This window comes from Syngnathus acus, chromosome 21 (assembly GCF_901709675.1).
Source record: "Syngnathus acus chromosome 21, fSynAcu1.2, whole genome shotgun sequence".
Lineage (NCBI taxonomy): Eukaryota > Metazoa > Chordata > Actinopteri > Syngnathiformes > Syngnathidae > Syngnathus > Syngnathus acus.
Genome location: NC_051105.1, coordinates 769,239 through 788,045, shown reverse-complemented (window position 1 = coordinate 788,045; position 18,807 = coordinate 769,239). Strand labels below are relative to the sequence as shown.

Below are 18,807 nucleotides of genomic sequence, written 5' to 3'. Positions count from 1 at the left end.
GCTGGCTGGCTGGCTGGATGCATGGATGGATGTTGTTGTCGTTGTACACAAGGACACGGACGGTGACGACACCTGTCGTCGTGGGATGATGACAAATCCTTTTAGAAGTACATCAGGGAAGAATCCGACATGTGTCTTGTGTTGAGTGTCTCATTCGTGAAGTGGCGACCACGTTTGTGTTGTATTTGTCATATATGTGTTTGAAAAGGCTAACGCGGGTAGTATTCTCAGCTCGCCGTGCTCACGTTCTACATTCTTCGGCTGCATGGTTTTATTTGTGGATTTGTTCTATTTTTGTCATCACTATTTTTGTCATCCAAAGCATTTACAACTACTATATTTACTCTACACACACATTCATTGACAGTTGCAATTTGCATTACCATTTTTCTTGCTGTTGTTGTTAAATGCGAAATAATCCCAATCTCTGGATATTTTCATCCCATCTTGGTCTGATTGCAACACGAGCAATAATAGCCTGTGTAGAAATAGAATCGCTGCAAAATAGTCAGTAACTCGCAATTTAAGTCTAATAAAGAAATCCCCAATGCTAAAAAGTCAACTATGATCGAGCAAGCCTCGGTTGCCACGGTAACAAAAGGTGTCCTTTTCATTTGCATGAGACAAACCAGCCCAAAATAACCTTTCATTTCAACCACTTCCAAAGTGGGAAATGACTTTGAATAGTGCTGCAAGTAGAAAGACTTCATCTGTGTTTCCTTTCAAATGCAGGCCATCTCCAATAAACGTCAACATTCATAAGTGGGACAACTAAATTGTCACGTGTCCATGTGAATGCTTTGTGTATTTGTGCAGTCAAGTGGCTGTAAATGTCTCATGGGGAGCAAAAGAGAAAAGAAAGCTGAGCTCATAGCAAGTGAGACTTTTCTGTGACAGTGGGGAAAACAGCAGCTCCAAATAAAAGTGGGTCACCGCTGGCCGGGGATGCCGCCGCGATCTCTGTCCCCCGTGCTTTCATAGCAGAAAATTTGCACTATTATTTCAAGCGCTGCCTACAAATTGAAGAAAAGAAAAAAAAAAATCATTCATAGAAATTTTTTATCGGCTTGATGGAATCGACACGGATGTTGGCGAACTTACTAGTGACATCTAGATTGAATATTCCAGGTGATTTTATTCCCCATGGCACTCTTTGCATTTGTCTGTCTTGCCTTCCATGCACCTTACATTTTGGCTGTGTCATCAAATAATGAGGCGTGGCACATTGTACAGAGGCAGGCAGCACAACGTAAATCATGACTTGGTGTGGATCTGTCGCGTAGGTGATGCCAGGCCCAAGGCTTCCTGGATGCCCGTTAGTGAAAGAGAAGGGCTGAACGCCGCCGCCCTCCCTCAGCTTCCCGCCAGCCCTCTCGTCCCCCATCCGGCAGCGCCCCTGCGACAGTAGCCGACCTACTGCTGGCGGACCTCAGGGCCCTGGTCACAAATAAGGCAGAGGGCCAAAACTCATGGCGACGGGCGGTTGTGCTCCAGACATTGATGTTTTGATCAACCTGCATCAGGTAACATTCCAGTTTCGACTCCAAAAGTGTGAATGCTGAAAAGCAGACGCTCAACTTGAGCGCTAAGGATTTCAAACTAAATTTAATATTATATGGGAAAAAAAGTCAGTCTGCACTATCAACAAATCAAATTGCTTTGTCAGTGTGCTAAATAAGCTCAACAATTTGAAGTTGAAAATACTTCACAAATGTGCACAGATGATCGTGAAAACAAGTTTGGAGCTGTTACTTGCTTGTGATCATGCAAAGCCAAGTGCAAATGTTCCGCCAACGTGACAAGAAGCAATCATGATGTGGGTACACCACTAAAAAAAAATCACAAATGAACAAAATCATGTTTGATTTGCTGCCAAAGCTCACATTCACCTGTTGGACAGCATAAGATGTGTGTAGCAACACACACACACACACACACACACACACACACACACACACACACACAAATTGAGCGCCCGTGTCCCAATTGACATCTCGTGACTGGCTTTTCCTCCTCAGCTATAAGTGAGAGCCGTGTTAGTTTTAGTTGCCAGAGTTGAGCCATCTGCCACGGAAATGAAGACAAAAGGATTCCAAATGGAGCCCAAGCTTCGAGTCTTGAGCAACACGCACTAAAAAAGGAACACCTTTAACTGGAGTGCTTTGGTGTGCTGAGGTTTTTCCTTTTGCCATTTTGCGACTTGCTTGTTTTTCCCTCTCCACCTTCTTTTTGGTTTCTCCTTCATCCAAGAAAGTGCTCATGGGATGGACAATGACCCCAACTACAAAAGCAGCCAAAGAGGAAGGAAGCAAGCAAGCCGTGCAATGGTCAAGCCTGATGGCCTGACGGGAATCTGAATGAGCACGCTGAAGGCCAAAGTGTCTAGGCAACAAGAGCGGAGGCCTGGAGGCATCCCTGCACCCAAAAACTTTGAGACCCCCCCAAAACATTGGCAAGCGGGTTTCTGGCTTTCAATGCCTTGCTCACGTATTTCAAGGCATCCTGTCCCTTCATCCCACCGGTCATTAGGATTCAATGGAGCGGAGAAATATGAGAGCATTGGGAGGAGGACTCAGTCACAGCATGCTGGAACCAATGGCAGGCAGAGGGTCCCGTGGATCAGAACCACTTGACCTATCAAAAGCGACTAACGTTTTGTCCAGAGACGCTGTAACCCCAGCCGTCGTCGTCTCCGGAGGCCATGGTGGAGCCGAGCGCATGAGTCATTTTCATGCTCCCTCTTCTTCCATGTTTTCATGCTCATTGTTACTTGCTCTGCTGCAACATGCCGGACACATGCGTTGACGTTGCCGAGGAGCTGTGTCATCACGTTACGTTGCAAAGCCACTTGAAATAACCCGCGAACGCCCCCAACCATTTTTGCATTCTTGCTCAAATGCCTTACGGTGGGTGCCACGAGATGGCATTAAAGGCTTGGCTCAATTGATACAAGGAAGCAAATTGTGCTCAGGTGGAACATCTCTGCTCCAGGACAAACTTTGGACGTATGGGAGAAGAAATAACTTTAGCCTGGGTCGTTACTGGGCATCCATAAAGTTGCTCTTTTCAGTTGGTGATGAAAAAGCTCAGAAAGAAACAGAGACGGCTTCATCTTTCCAAAACGATTCGACAGCAGATGGTGCTATTGCACTAAATATTGAGACTTGATTTTTTTCTTTTTCAGATGAGGGACTATGGAGACAATGAGGAAGAATCATCGTCTGTTCAGCAGAAAGAAGGGGAGGGGGACGACTGGGAGAAAGCGCTGTCTGTCCAATACTTTGCTGACGTCATCAGTGATTCGGCATCCACAAGTGGAGACCGGATGGGCCCGCACTACACAGAAAAAGATTTTGAGTGTGGGTACACCTTGCACCGTGTTGCGGTCCATTCGCTGTTATGCATTTGAGCTTGTGTTCACATGAAAGGCCTTGGACGATATGTGAGGTAGTCCTCAATTGTGAGCACATGTGAGAGAGGGAGGACTGCGCCGCTGTGGGCGTGGAGAAAATGACTTGAGTCAAAGTGGCTCCTCTCATTCCCTTTAAATGTGTGGGATGAGTTAAAAGTAGGTCAGGTCAGGATGACTTTGAACACCAAATATTTGGATATGGCTGCCACGCACCCTGTACATTTTGGCCAATCCATCGTTGTCGTTTGTCCGCATCCAGATCACCGGCACACAATTCATCACGTCCATCACCCCCTCTCCACTCGCTTGCCCGTAACGCAATGCTTCCGCAAGAGGGTGCACGGCGCCGAGCGCAGGCGCAAAAAGAAACGCAAGAAAAGAAAGACGTCCCTGCCGCCCTCCGATGTGACGCCCACCATCCACGAGGTCGACGAGGAGGAGGCCGAGTGTGAAATGGAAAGGCGGGAGGCCGTGGCTGGTGACGCGCAGGTAATATTTTGATTTGAATTTGTGTGGTCGGTCTCGGTTGCCGCCCCGCACTGCACCTCTCTCACCTCCATCTTGTGCTTGCTCTCAGTTTAGTTTGGAGAGTGGAGAGCACTTGGACGAAGCTCTCCCAGTCGCCTCCGTCCACACGGAAAATGAAGAACGGCGCCGGGCCCAGAAAGGCACCATCTCTAGCAACGGTAAGCTTCGCTCCGGAGGACATGATGTCATCGAGCACCTGGATGAGGAGCCAAAGGAGTCCCGCAAGAGGTACGTAGGTGGGTTCACATACGAGTCGGCTCGTCGGTTTCCTTCCAAAGCGCCGACGGGCATTCTGTCCCAGCACGAGCCCGGGATGCGAGTCGTCCGCCGGCGGCGCCACCCCGAGCTGGTTCTGTCGAAAGGCCGCCCACCATCGCGTAGCCGGCGCCCAGCGTTGCAACTACGACCTGAGGGAGCGCATTTGCATCGGCAGCATGACGGCGACCGAGACGGCCGTCTATCAACAAGTGCCAACCGATGAAGCCGAGGCCCAGATGTTGGCCAGCGTCGACTTGGATGACATGAAAAGTGAGTGAGGTGGAACGGAGGCCCGTTTGTTTTGGATCGGCCATTGCGGTGCCCAGCTTGCACAGGGAAAACGTTAGTGGTGGGCAGTCATTAACTCAGCCCGCAGTCGATTCCCCTTCACCAGCGACCCTGCCTCTGGCCTTTCCTGCTTTGCCAGACTGGAGTAATCATTGACTGCGTAGAAACGGGGCCACTCAAGTCACAGCTGCCGGCGGGCCATGCTTCACGGTGACGGGCCGTGCGTGTGCTTTGGCTGGGATCTCCCATTTAAGAGCTTTGGTCGTGTTGTCTGCGGTGTGTTCCGATTGTCTCAGGGCAGAAAAGCTTCTCACGGCAGCGCCGTTGTTTTCAAACTCCTGCCGGCCGGCCAGCCGGCTGTATATGGGAATTTCCCCCGTGTGGGACTAATAAAAGAATGTCACAGTCCAAACCACACACGTCAAGATTGTGTTTCGGAAATCTTGCTTGTATGTTAGCCGAGACTTTCTGAAGGGACATGGGAGGGCATTTTAGAATGGTCATTTAGACAAAACAAATACAGGTTGGGGAACCCGTAAACAAAAATCCCATTATAGGGACAAATCCGGCCTAAACACACCTCAGACTGAAGCATCACCTTTTGGGACAATCTCATCTGACATACGTAAGCTGGACCAAAACAGGCCACGTACGGAGACGCCATAGATGTCCGGCAAATGAATGCTTCCATCATCAGCGTTTTGGTGTTTTTGTTCTGGGCAGCAGGCTCGGCTTGGCTCTCTTGTCCTGGAATGCTAGCTTGGAGTTTACTCGACTATACCAATGAAAACATCACCACTCTGATTCACTCTGGATGGATCGTTATGGCACAGCCTCAGAATCAATAGCTCGTGGACGAAACCCAAAACAAGAGGGGCAATGCGATTCAGTTCTTCCAAAGAAGACCACGCCTTTTCTGCCCTTTGCCGCCGTGGCCAAGGGAAACCTCGCCAGTGTCGCTCGCGTTCGTCTCCGGAGAGGTCCTCGTTTTCCGGCTCCCGGGTTTGACTTTGAAAAGAGTCGTCGGGTTCTGGATGAGCAGTAAGCCCACCTGTAGCGAGGAGGACCGCAGGAGGTACCAGTCGCGGAGATGACGGATCTGGACGGACAAGAGGAGAAGCGCGATGGATCCGAGCGGCGCTCCAGCGTCCACAAAGGCTCGGGCACTCCGAGGCAGCGGCAGAGCGAGTGCCAAGGCTCGCTGTCCGCCGTGGAAGGCTTTGAAGACTTTGAGGAGTTTGTCTTTGATTTTGACGACTATGACTTGCTCGAGTCCATTCACACTCAACTGGGGTCTCCGGACGATTCCATCCGTAAGTTGTTTGGGTCCCGACATAACATTTTTGCCAAGCCTTTGATTCTATTTCTGGCCGCAAAATCAATGGATGTGAGTTTCCACTGATGATAAAGAATGCTATGGGGCGCATGTCAGAGGGCCCCGTCGGTATCGAGTGAATTGACGAGGCGCTCGGCCGCTGCTGCCGTTTCCCGTGCTTCCATTGATCTGGTGGCATCCGCTTGGCTTTGGGCTCAGCCGCAGCTGGAGCGGAAAGAAATTTCATTGACAATCGCTGTGTTCCATTCTACTATTTCCATCCTCATTTTTGCGTTAACGGTTCTGAAGTGACCAGGAAAGGATTTCCTTGACAACTCAGCTGATGTCATCTCGGCACAGTAAAAACAATATCGTATTATGAATATACATAGTGTGTATGATCAGTAACACGATATATGGTGGAGTCAGCATGATGCCAATAAGGCGCTTTGCAAGTTGAAAAAGTCCGGCTTTTCCTGCAGGTCACAGATTTGAAGACAACCCCGGGGTGAGACGCCACTTAGTCAAGAAGTCGTCCCGGTTTCAGATGGGCCGTACCAGCAACAGTTCCACGCCGCTGTCCAGCCTGAAGATGAAGAAACGAGCGTCGGACAAGAAGATTCACGAGGTTTGCGGCACTCACAATCAGGTTTTTGCTAGGGATTGGTAAAGCCGCGATGCCCTTTGTGTCGTGACTTAAGGCAAGGAGCGATACCCCGGTGCAAGACTCGACTCGCGTGGTTTTGTGACATTGCAGTTGTTTGTGGAGCTCAACGAGCTGATTGTGGAGAAGGACCATGAAATGCGCTGGAAGGAGCGCGCCCGCTGGATCAAGTTTGAGGAGGATGTGGAGGAGGAGACGGAGCGCTGGGGCAAACCTCACGTGGCTTCGCTGTCATTTCGCAGCCTCCTGGAGCTTCGCCGCACCATCACGCACGGTAATGGGACTCTTGCGGTATCTCTGCACCGTGTTCGCGTGGCCTTTCTCCGGCTTCCTACCGCATTTCCCAAACACGCATGCTCGGTTCAATGAAGACTCTTTGTCTCCAAGTATGAATGTGAGTAGACGGTTAACAGCTGATCAAATAAGTCAACAACAATGTTTCCGTACAAGGACGTCACTACTGACCATCGGTGCCGCTGAGCGCTCGGAAACTGAGAAGGCCGCTATGTCTGAACTGACTCCGATCTTTCCAAGGTGCGATCCTTCTGGACCTGGAGCAGAACTCTCTTCCGGGAATTGCCCACTTGGTGGTGGAGACCATGATCATCTCTGATCAAATTAGAGCGGAAGACAGATCCTGCGTGCTCAGGGCTCTGCTGCTCAAACACAGGTCGGTTAGCAGGCCCATTTTCTTCCTTGGGTTCTCTTCACGCAGTTTATTGTCAAGTGTGTTGGTTTTGGCTCAGCTAATGACACATTGAACAGCATCAGTGTGTAGTGAGAACACGACAGGATGTCGTTAGCAAAATTGATCCTGAAAGTGTTCATCTGGTTCATCGTAAGTTGTTCACTGGATCTCAGACTTCATGGGATTTTTTTTCTTTCACTTTTTGTGTCGGCTACTCGTTTTTCTCAGCGGCTTCAATGGCAGAAATTTGGCTACATGTCAACATACGCAAGGAGACACGGGGAAGATGGGAGCTGGCCTCTTCCTTATTCTCCTGCTTTTGGTGTTAGAAAAATGCTGACGCAGGGAACCCGCAGTGGGAATTTCCAGAATGTTAGCTTTAACAAGACTTGGCTCATCATCTGAACTTTCCTGCGGTTGACAAGGCTGCAGATGTTGAAGCTGTACTGTGGTTGAGCCCGGCTTGAAAGACAACAGCATCATCCGTGGTGCGTGGTGGAAGGCAGCCCCGGCCGGCCAGGGCCGGCCGCCCGGCCTTGCGGCCGGCCTGGCTCTGCGGCCTTGCCAGACTCCTCAACTCCATTCAATTGTTATGTTGCACCTGACACACACGAACCACATGTGAGCAATTCATCAATTAACTCATTCACTACCAACCCACTTCATATCTTTGACGTCTATAACCGTCAATGGCACTGAATGAGTTCACATCATACGTGACATTTCATTTTAAAAATGTTCACTTTGCTATTGCTTTATGTCTGTACAAAAAAAGGAAGGTTAGAGAATTGTATGATTCCACATTCAGCTATAATGTGATCCACGTGACGGCTCTCCCTCCCTCCCTCCTATTGACTTTGGCTTCTAATGACCTGCCGCTAAAGCTGCCCTGAAAAACAAAACCGCAGCGCTAATTGATTAGACGTATAGATTTGAAGGATTACGTCATGAAAATACATTAGCCACATGGATGCTGTCAGCAAGAATTAGCGGGACACAAAACAACTCATGCTTGTCCAAATGCAATAGCCGCCGAGTCAAACGCAATCTGTCACTGGTGCTCTGGCGTCTTTTTGCTTGACGTTCTCACAGAGAGCTTCATTAATAAACATGTTTGGGAGAACGGCGTTGCCCAAATGTGGACCACTGCACGCACAACTAATGCGACCACGCCAAAATTCCAAGTGGGCCACGGTGCGGTCATTGTCAGCCTTTCCACGTAAATTCCCGGCATATCACTGGCGGCTTCCACGGGGAAAAGCGAGCCTCCGTCATTATGAGACTGACATCAGATTTACAACGTGGAAAGAAACACATCGAGATGCCGTTAGCGTTTGGCTCGTCTCGCGCTCGGCCCACTCCAAAGATTCATTTGCGCAATTCAAATACATCTCCGCCTCCTTAAGTCGAGAGTTTTTTTTTTTTTTTTTTTTGTCAAAGTCTGGTACCATCACACCGGACCATGTGGTCCTCATGAGTGGGGGCTGATGTCACTATTGGACTTGGTGGACAGCAGTGAATTTCACATGACATTCGAGGGGGAGTGAAATATTGTTGGAACTTGACAATTCACAAATAAGGCTGTTTTTTTGGGTTTTTTTACGTTTCTTATCGCCGGTTTTTGACTTTTCGTGGTCATTTATGAAATTGCCTGAGATGCGGCCAAAGCGCTGTCTGACAAGGAATCTCAACTGAGCTTTATGTGTTAGCGGGGGAGCTAACATTAGCCTGGCTTGTCACACTTCTGCTGCATTATTTTCAAATCCCATTTTTATAATGATTATTGCAAAAGTAGAAATTCCACACTCAAATCAAATCGCCTGTTTTTGTTCTCCCGCAGTCATCCGAGCGACATGAAGCATCGTTTTCACCGGCACCACTCATCGAGCAGTCTTCACGGCAGTTTCAATCACAACCACGTGCAGGACACCAGCCTGCCCCTCGTGGCTGAAGAAGTGGAAGAGGATGGCAAAGGACCTGTCTTTGACCCCAAGCAAGAAGTTTTTGTCAGCCTGTTTGTAAGTTGTTCATCCTCTTGGTAGATTTGTGCATGCGCGGCAGTCCGTAGGCATGCACGGCAGTCCGTAGGCATGCACGGCAGTCCGTAGGCATGCACGGCAGTCCGTAGGGATGCACGGCAGTCCGTAGGCATGCACGGCAGTCCGTAGGCATGCACGGCAGTCCGTAGGCATGCACGGCAGTCCGTAGGCATGCACGGCAGTCCGTAGGCATGCAGCATTCTCAGACTCTCACTTTGAGACGTTGGATGTGTCGAAAGGCTATCAAGAAGTTGAAAGATTGCAGACAGTTGTCACATCATCCACATGCACTTGGATTTTTTTCCCTTTCTCTTACGGGAATCCCGCAACGTAATTTGCCTCGGAGCCCCTTGGAGAGCCTTGAATGTCGCTTGGCCAGGTCACAAGTTGCAGAGGTCCTCGCTGAAGTCACACAGCGCGCTTGAGCACATGTCTTGAATTCTTTCCAACGCTCTCTTTGAAGACTTGTGGATGCATGGACTGCGATGTTCTTAATGATGTCAAATGTTGCCATTGTGTGTTTTGAATTGAAAGGAGGGGTGGGGGAGTGTCAATAAGTAATATCTGTTGGCTCAATAAAAGCACATAATTGCTCTGTGTTGTCCCGTAACGACCGTGCACGCTAATGCCTGTACTGTTTCTTCCTCCAAGAAATCTCTCCACCCCGTATCTCCGGAGAGCCATCCGGCGGCCGCCAGATCTTTGAAACTCTTGGCCAAGATACCGAGAGATGCCGAAGCTGTCATTGTTTTAGTGGGTAAGTGTCGGGACAAAATAGCAAGTCCCTCGCCACTTTTTCTTCTTTCGTATAGCATCGAAACAATTCAAGTGCAAGCTGTCATTTTACAGTCAATTTGGGAGATTCAGAGCAGCTCGCGTTGCATTCCGTTTGCGCGCCGAAGATGAGGTTGTCCTCGTTTACAGCTGCTCGACCCTCGGTCGTTGGCTGGCTTTGTGTCTTAGCGGCAATGCTCACCATTGTACGTTTGCTCACCAAAATAAACAATCAGATGCGACGGTTAATCGACAACCAATAGACGAACGTTTCGATAATGCCATAGTTGAGCTTCAAATGCTCGGATGTAAATATTCTCCCATTTCTGTGGTCCTCTATGAAAGCGGATGGTTTCACCCAAATCGGTTTCCAAAGTTGAAAAAGAAATGTGGGTGGGAAAGGCCCCAACGTCCATTGCGTGTCCCGGCAGGCTGCGTGGAATTCCTGGAGCAGCCGGCCATGGCCTTCGTCCGGCTGAACGAGGCCGTGCTTCTGGAGTCCGTCTTAGAGGTGCCGGTTCCTGTTCGCTTCATTTTCGTCCTGCTCGGTCCCAGTCAGTCCAACGTGGACTACCACGAGATCGGACGTTCCTTCTCAACACTCATGTCTGACAAGGTGAGAAAGGTTCCGAGTTCTTTCAAATTTCAGCCCAGTCGCTTCTATGAAGGATTTCTTTCACCTAGGCTGAAGAAAAAATGTGTTCGAGAGAGATGATATCCTCAATGTACAATCACTTGATATGTCGCTGAATCGCAGAGCTTCCACGAGGTGGCTTACTTTGCCGACGACAGACAGGATCTCCTAAACGGTATCAACGAATTCCTGGACTGCAGCATCGTCATCCCGCCATCCGACGTGGAGGGCAAAGACCTACTGAAGACCGTAGCCGACTTCCAGAAGCAGATGCTACGCAAGCGAAAGGAACGGGAGCTGAAGAAGCACCACTCTTCGTCCGGCATGGAGCAGAACAACAAAGGTCATTAAATCCTTCAGAAAGTTTTTTTGTCAGAAGACGTGCAAACTGGAACCTATTCCACCCAGACATGATTCAAGAGGAGGAAGAGGACGGCGACCAAGAGATGGACCCTTTAAAGCGTTTGGGGATTCCGTTCGGAGGACTCCTCCATGACATTCGCCGCCGCTACCCCAACTACGTCAGCGACTTGAAGGATGCCGTGGACATGCAGTGCGTGGCTGCCGTCATCTTCATCTACTTTGCTGCACTGTCGCCCACCATAACGTTTGGCGGCTTGCTCGGTAAGGTTCCCGTCGCTACGTTTGCGCTCAAAGTGACCTGCTCCAAAGTCTTCCTCCTTTGCGTCTTCACCCGCAGGGGAGAAGACAGAGGGCATGATGGGAGTGACCGAGTTGATTGTTTCCACTGCCACGCTCGGCGTTATATTCTCACTCCTGGCCGGTCAGCCTCTTCTCATCATTGGCTTCTCGGGACCTTTACTGGTTTTCGAGGAAGCCTTCTACAAGGTAGCGCACGAGCACAATCAAAGCATCACGACTGGGCCCTAAATGTTGTCGCTCAGTTCTGCCAGGCCTACGATTTTGAGTACCTGACCGGTCGAGTGTGGATCGGCTTCTGGCTCGTCTTCATCGTGCTGCTGATTGTGGCGGCGGAGGGCAGCTTCCTCGTCCGCTTCATCTCGCCCTTCACTCAAGAGATCTTTGCTTTCCTGATCTCCCTCATCTTCATCTACGAGACCTTCTCAAAGCTCTTCAAGGTCATTCGAGAGATCACGTGGTCAGACCGAGGCGTTTGGATTTGTCACGCGACGCTTGACGTCTTTCAGGTGTTTCAAGAACATCCGTTGATGGCGTGGTACCCTGGGGACTCCACCCCTCCGTCTGAGCTTCAGGAGGTCCAGAACCAACCCAACACCGCTCTGCTGTCTCTGATCCTCATGATGGGCACTTTCTTTGTGGCGTTCTTCCTCAGAAAGTTCAGAAACAGTCGGTTCTTAGGCGGCAAGGTACTGCTCGACGCTTACCGTCTCGTTCCTCGATCGGGAACAACGAGAATGTCCCCGGGTCGCTCAGTGGAAGTTGAGTCCGTATTCTGGTTTCCCCGCCCCCCCCCCCGCAGGCAAGAAGAATCATCGGAGACTTTGGTATTCCCATTTCCATTTTAGTTTCTGTGTTGGTGGATTACTCCATCACCGACACTTACACACAGGTAAAGGGATCTCGAGGCTGGATTTACACTCCAGATCTAAGTGCCCAATGACAAATGGATTCTTTTGATTCAATTCATCCATCCCAAATATGTGAATTGGACTGGTGTGCGACGCAGTGGCCTCTGTTTGGTTTCCTTTTCAGAAGCTGGACGTGCCGTCCGGCTTTTCAGTCACGTCCCCCAACAAGAGAGGCTGGTTCATCAGTCCCTTTGGAGATAAGCAGCCCTTCCCTACTTGGCTGATGGGAGCGTCCATTGTGCCCGCCCTTCTTGTGTTCATCCTCATTTTTATGGAAACGCAGATCACTTCGTAAGTGCAGAGTTTTGTGTTTTGGAATCTTTCTTTGGCTGGATGCTAAAAAGAAAAAAAATCCTTCCTTTGGGCAAATTCTGTGCTCTTTCTCTGAAGCCTGCTCTGAAAGATGGAAAGCAACGGCTGGAAAGTTGTCATTGGTTTCAAGGAACGACAGTGAACCCCCGAATATTTGCGGTCTGCACATTTTGAGGCTTTGGTGTCAACTACCGATTTTCAGCGTTTGCCGTCGGCCTTGACCCCGATCTCTGTTGATTTTAGAAATAAGTACGTATAAGGACGCGACGCGCTGTGATTAGCTGACCGTGCACTCCTTTGTTCTCTCAGCCTGATTGTCAGTAAGAAGGAGCGTCGCCTGGTGAAAGGCTCGGGGTTCCACCTGGACCTGCTGCTGATCGTGATTCTGGGAGCCTTCTGCCCGCTCTTCGGCTTGCCGTGGCTGACGGCGGCCACCGTGCGCTCCGTCACTCACGTCAACGCCCTCACGGTCGTGAGCAAAGCCACGGCGCCTGGAGAGAAGCCCGTGATCCAGGAAGTCAAAGAGCAGAGGCTGACGGGACTTATCGTCGCCCTGCTTGTCGGTAAGAAGGACGGCAAACGCGCCGGGAGACCTTCTGATTGAATTTACGACAAGATGCAATACTGCGTGTGGTTCGTCCCGATCAGGTATGTCCATCGTGATGACCGACGTGCTGCGTCACATCCCTCTGGCCGTGCTCTTTGGCATCTTCTTGTACATGGGGGTCACCTCTTTGACGGGGATCCAGCTGTACGAACGCATCACGCTCATGGTCACGCCGGCCAAGCACCACCCCGACCACATTTACGTCACCAAGGTAACCAGGGCCGGGAGATCGCAAATGTCACCCCAAGTCACAACTCGGCTTTGAATGCCTTTCTCTCGACGTGCAGGTGAAGACATGGCGCATGAACATGTTCACCCTCATCCAGCTGGGCTGCATCGTCACGCTGTGGGTCGTCAAGTCCACCGCCGCCTCGCTGGCATTCCCCTTCGTCCTCATCATGACGGTGCCGTTGCGCCGCGTCATCCTCTCCAGGATTTTTGAGGAACGGGAGCTCCAGGCGGTAGGTGGTGCGCCGGGAGGGGAGGGGGAGGGAGGGAGGCAGGGAGGGAGGGGGCTTTCCACAAATGCGGGAAGCGGCGCCGGGCTGCCTCTCGTCCCCCGCTGGAACATTTGGCATATTTTACAGTTATGTTGATATGCTTTCACAAGCAAATGAAACGAAACGAAATTAAAAGCCGCAGCAATCGGATGAGTGTCCGATGCTCACGCATCAAAGCAAATTCAAATATTCAACTTGGAATTCCTTCATGACACCGTTCTACCTGGAAACGTTCACACCAACTCTCACTTGACTAGCAAATTGGTAATGTGGACCAGCCAACCTAAGTAGAGCTCTTTACCTTCACAGCTGGATTGCGATGAAGACTCGCCCAACTTTGATGAAGATGGACGAGACGAGTACAACGAGATTCACATGCTCGTGTAAAGTTGACCGAGCCGAAAAAGACCGCCCTCTCCTTTTTTTTTTTCTTTCAATAGATATTATTTTATATATATATATATATATATATATATATATATATGTGTGTATATATATATATATATATATATGCGCGTGTGTGTATGGTGCGGCTTGAACTTGCCCGAAATTGTGTGCGAGTCCCCTACCTGAAGTCATGAAAGGACAATGACTGATTCTATCCCTTTAATTAGCGTGCAGGCTTTGGGCCAATGTGCAATGTTAATGGTCACCCACCCCTGAGACAAACACAAAGCGGCTGCTGGATGAATGTCTTTAAAAAAATGTCGACGTAATGAGTAGGTGAACTCTTTGCCCCCAAAGCAAAAAGGATGTCGAGACCAAATGATATTCCCTAAGCTCTTTACACAACTGCCAATTTCTTTCCAATGTTATGCAAAAAGGCCTTGGATGCTGTTGTGATGAGACGTTGGCTTACACTCGTGCCAGAAATTGCCTTCAATATCATGGCGGTCCAATGCAAATGTCGCTTTCATGAAAAATAGAATGATGCCAACTTGCCTTTTGTAAAGAAAGCAAATGGTGGTGGCCCACTGCGAGAGCAGAACTTTACAGATTTGAGCGATCCAGAACAGGTCAAATGTCCAAAATGTGCCCAGGCCAGAAGGGTTCAAAAAGTCCAGATGAAAAAGCCGAGTGTGGCGATGTTGACGGGCACTTCAAGCACTTTGACCAAACAAGACGTCAACACTCGTTCAAGCCAAACCTTTGTGGGCAGGCGGAACACAGCACAAAAGGAACACTTACAAATAAGTCACTTGGCGTTTTCGTCACCCATTTTTTTTTACATTCTGCTGCTTGGTAATGTTTAAACTTTAACTGCAAATAAGGTGTTGGCCCACAGTTAAAAGGACCTTGTGTAATGTGCTTCATCCCACGCCGCCTCCTAAAAGAAGAAAAGAAAGAAGAAAAAAAAGTCCTTCTTCATATTAGCTCTTTCATCTTCTCGACAAGATTTCCAGTACACATTTCACATATGTCATGAATAATACAACAAAACACGTCAGCCGAGAAACTAAGCAAACGCACGTGTAGCCGACGCGCCGGGGGGAGCGTTGGCAGCCCGGCGGGCTGATGTATCGGATCGTGCCACTGTCGATCAGAATCTTCCGTCATCCATCGGCCAAACGGCGAGCTCGCCGCACAATTCCAATTAGCCGCAGTTTGCTCAAAAGTCGTCGTCAATGTCTGCCGATGATGATGCGTTTGGCCTGCGCCGCCATTTTGCCAGATGTTTTTGCTCATGAGGCGTGTTCAGGAAAGGTCCTGTCGGACAAATCCTGCTTATTAAGAGAGCAGCTGGTAAAAATCCTCTGATAAGCAACGTTTGAACCTGCCGCTGTCTCGGGAGTCTCCGAAAAGTTCCATGCCAGCCTAGCAAAGTGAAAGCGGACGGCTAATATGACTAGCGTAACTTTTCTATGGTGGCTTTCTTGTGTGCGTTTGATTTGTTTTGCCCCTTGAGGTTATTTCGTTTGCTGTTGTACACAGGCACTTGCTTCTCGGTTGTCATGGGCTCATTTTTTTTTATTTTTGCTAAGAGTTGTGTGTGGCTCAAGATCACCAATCCCTAGCTTTATAGCTGCAGGAATACAATCAACTGCCCCCCGCTCAAGTGGACCTTTCCAGTTGATATTTGAATGAATCAAATGTTTGCTGGCCCCGATGTGCGTTTACACAAGCGTGGCCGGCCGGAGCCATACAAGAATTCTCTCAGGGTAAACTGACCTTTGAACTGTAAATACCCAGCCTTTAGTTAGCTGAGATGTGTTTGTACAAAAATCACCTGTGGCTTGCTTTGCTCAAGTGCAGAAGATGAATGACGTGTTGAAGGATTTGCAAATTTCACACCTTGCTTGCTTGATTTGGTCAAGTATGTACCTGCTTTTGGAGCGCCGTGTTACATTCATTCTCACTGCTTCATTTCAGACAATCGACTAGGTGTAAATCTTTTGTTGGCAATTGTAAAGAACATGAGCTGTTATTTTTGGAAAGGCGTCGTAAATGAGCGCAGCCGCTGGAGCTTTGCGGCACATTGCGCGTCCTCGTGCTGCCGTTTGTGCCACAAGTAAAGCGTCGAGCGCAGATCATCAAACGTGGCGTGTCCTGTCTGCTTGTTGGACGTCCAAACGTGCAGGTTGAAAAGGAAACTACTTGCGTTTTGTTTCTTTTAACCCTCAAAACTTTGGGCCCTGTCAACCAGTGACGTGCTGCGAGGTTCATGACTGACGTCCTCCTCCGAGCGAATCGTCTTCGGTTTTAAAAGAACTATAAAAATTCAGCGATTTTGGTTCCAAACTATTGAAATGAAAAGGAAAATGACTTTATAATAAAAACAATCGAATTTGTTTTTCCCCTTTTCATGATGGCAGGGGAGGCGTGGCCTCCTCTGACCAACCGCACGTCCCTGCTGTCAACAGTCTTTGTTTTGTCACCTCCATTAGGGCGGACCACCCAGAGCACTTAGCTTGATTTCAAAAGTCTTCAATTGAACGGGGATGGTCAGGAACAAAAAGGAACAAAGACAGATAAGCGCTCGTCTCACAAGCACATGGATAGAGCTCAACTTTTAGTTTTCCTCGCAAAACATCTTCGAAACAAACACGTGGTGAGCAACATTCCATTTGTATTCCTGCTCCTTAGCCCACGTAAATAAAGTCATACTGATCTTTTGAAAAGTGCTATTCTTAGCGTAAAAGGTCATCATGGGAGGACCTTGGCTATTTCTCCAAAGATGGCGCTGGAGTGTTTGTTTAAACCGTGCGGCAAGTTCAGATGTTTTGTCTGAAGAGGGCAATGAGGCCAATGCGTTTGTGCAACTTTGGCTTTGTCTGTCCGCAAGATGAGAGAAATACGTGACTTTGGTCTATTGGGACCGCTCCCTTTCCCAAACTTCTTATTTACTGCAACCAACGGACACACATTCAAAGAATTTGCAGCGCGCGCGGGACAATGGCATCATATTCTGTGAGCCCGTCGAGAAAAGAACAACAACTCGTGCTGTCCTACGATGAAGTCTTGCAAATGTATAATGTCGACAGAAAAGGACGGGATTAGTGTCGATGTACAAATGTGAATCTATCCTTGTAAATAAACATATACGCATGTCCATTTTGAAAAGTATCCATGCTAACAGGTAGCGGTGCTAACAGGTAGCGGTGCTGCACGGCTTCCATTTGGGCCGACACCGGCGCTCGAGCACGTCGCCATTTCTATCAGGTTCAAACAGCTTCATTATTGTTATCAACATGACTCGTCATTTTTTTCCAATTCCTGTAAAGCATTATTTTTGTCGAAAATAAACGTGTTTCAAAACATCTGCTTTCTTTGTGTGTTTGTCAACGCGGCAAAGTTAATCAACGGACAGGTTTGGCTTTCTTCAACACACACAGTCAACGTCACCCTGTCAAATCATAGCTCACAAGTGGAGCTCCACTGTACAGCTCAAAGTTCTGGGCATCTTTGGAGTCCTGGACGGTCTGGAGGCTTGGGTCCATGATCGCGTTTGGCTTTTCATTACGGCGACTATAAAAAGATGGGCCAAATTGAAAAGTATAGTTATTATGCTGATGTACAGAATGACACACCCAGCAATGAGGCAATGCTTGACAGTGATTTGAAAAAGACCAACCTGGGCCAGGAATAAATAGCCCGGATGTTACCCTGGACCAAATGTCAAGAGCGTCACGCATGGCCGCTTGATATACGACACAGGCCGTACAAAGGAAGGAGCAAAGAAGAAAAAAACACGGCTCTTCTCGCATATGTCATTCCGGGCTGAAAACAAACCAAAGCCACACACACATCAACTATTGTGTTGCCTCAAGATGTCCGATGCCGCCTCTCGTCATTTGACCAAAACAACAGCCGCCGCTGGTGACGGTTGATTTACGTGCGCGGGATGCCAACAAATCCCTTTATCACGACGGACGGACGCTATATGTTCAGCAAAAACAATGTGGGTGGTACGCCATTCATGTGCAAATCAAGACGCATTGTGTCAAGACACCAGCGTCTTGTCATCTTCAATTTAGCTCCTCGTGTCCACCCGTTTCCACCGCACGCTGCAAATAAACACACCAGATGCCCGCCGGTAAATAACGGCGCTTGCTTTCTTCAACGTACCGCCAATGGACCGGGCACGGTATCCAGACTCGGCTGGCCCGTGATGAGCGAAAATCCGAAACCGTGGAAGTACGTCAGAATCAATCAAGAAAATAAACAAGTAGCACCAGAATCAATTTTAGATGCATCAAGGAGACATTCAGGAAATGAGGAAACAACACGGCTGGTGACTTGTGGCGAGAAGAGAATCAAGGTAGGAAAAGGCAGACTCTGCTCACTTGTACAACATTCCCAGTGTCACGACAGCGCTTATTTTAGAAGAGGCCTGCGGGCGGGTGAGCCCTGAGTCTCCGGGCCAGGTCGTGCAATATTTGGGTGGACTGCTTGTCAGTCAATCAAGTGACTGGACTGGAAGGGGATGCGCAAGTGTCTAGAATTCCCATGTGGCCAGTTTGGTGCAGAGAAAAGGCATAAGCAGCATGGCCACGAGAAGCGGAGCGATTAGCGCGGCAACAATGTGGGGCGGCGGGTCCTGGATTCGTCGGCAGGATGCAAAGTATTCCTGATGGACTTCCCGGAAGAGGTCGTCCACGAGGGAGCCTCGACTCAGACACAAAGATGCGGCGGCCTTGCCATCCACACACAGCTTCAGATCATAGTAGACGCTACACAAGAAGAGAAAGAAGCTTTAGTGGCTGCTAAAGTGGCTAA

The 18,807-nt window shown here is 49.1% G+C and overlaps 1 protein-coding gene across 4 annotated transcripts; it reads left to right on the top strand.

Moving 5' to 3' along the window:
• Nucleotides 1–17,348, top strand: slc4a3 (solute carrier family 4 member 3). Of its 4 annotated transcripts, XM_037280759.1 has the most exons (24): nucleotides 1–131; nucleotides 1,284–1,523; nucleotides 3,185–3,359; nucleotides 3,672–3,901; nucleotides 3,990–4,168; nucleotides 4,242–4,468; nucleotides 6,284–6,429; nucleotides 6,559–6,739; nucleotides 7,000–7,135; nucleotides 8,994–9,171; nucleotides 9,844–9,949; nucleotides 10,398–10,582; nucleotides 10,724–10,943; nucleotides 11,009–11,224; nucleotides 11,301–11,449; nucleotides 11,506–11,700; nucleotides 11,770–11,949; nucleotides 12,063–12,152; nucleotides 12,296–12,462; nucleotides 12,793–13,046; nucleotides 13,132–13,301; nucleotides 13,378–13,551; nucleotides 13,900–14,010; nucleotides 14,141–17,348. In XM_037280759.1, exons 2-23 carry the CDS (start codon nucleotides 1,470–1,472, stop codon nucleotides 13,975–13,977), a joined length of 3,690 nt encoding a protein of 1,229 aa, XP_037136654.1. In that variant the 5' UTR covers nucleotides 1–131; nucleotides 1,284–1,469; the 3' UTR covers nucleotides 13,978–14,010; nucleotides 14,141–17,348. The 4 variants fall into 4 exon arrangements, with proteins under 4 accessions (XP_037136654.1, XP_037136653.1, XP_037136652.1 ...); XM_037280758.1 differs by having other exon boundaries at nucleotides 1–107; nucleotides 11,506–11,949; XM_037280757.1 differs by having other exon boundaries at nucleotides 11,506–11,949.
• Nucleotides 17,349–18,807: the final 1,459 nt, after the last annotated feature.

Bases quoted from the DNA above. Each gene is read 5' to 3' on its own strand.
- slc4a3 (XM_037280758.1), top strand. From the start codon at position 1,470: ATGGCGACGGGCGGTTGTGCTCCAGACATTGATGTTTTGATCAACCTG. The intron at 11,225-11,300 runs GTAAGGTTCCCG...CTTCACCCGCAG, and splicing joins AACGTTTGGCGGCTTGCTCG to GGGAGAAGACAGAGGGCATG. The intron at 11,450-11,505 runs GTAGCGCACGAG...GTTGTCGCTCAG, and splicing joins TCGAGGAAGCCTTCTACAAG to TTCTGCCAGGCCTACGATTT.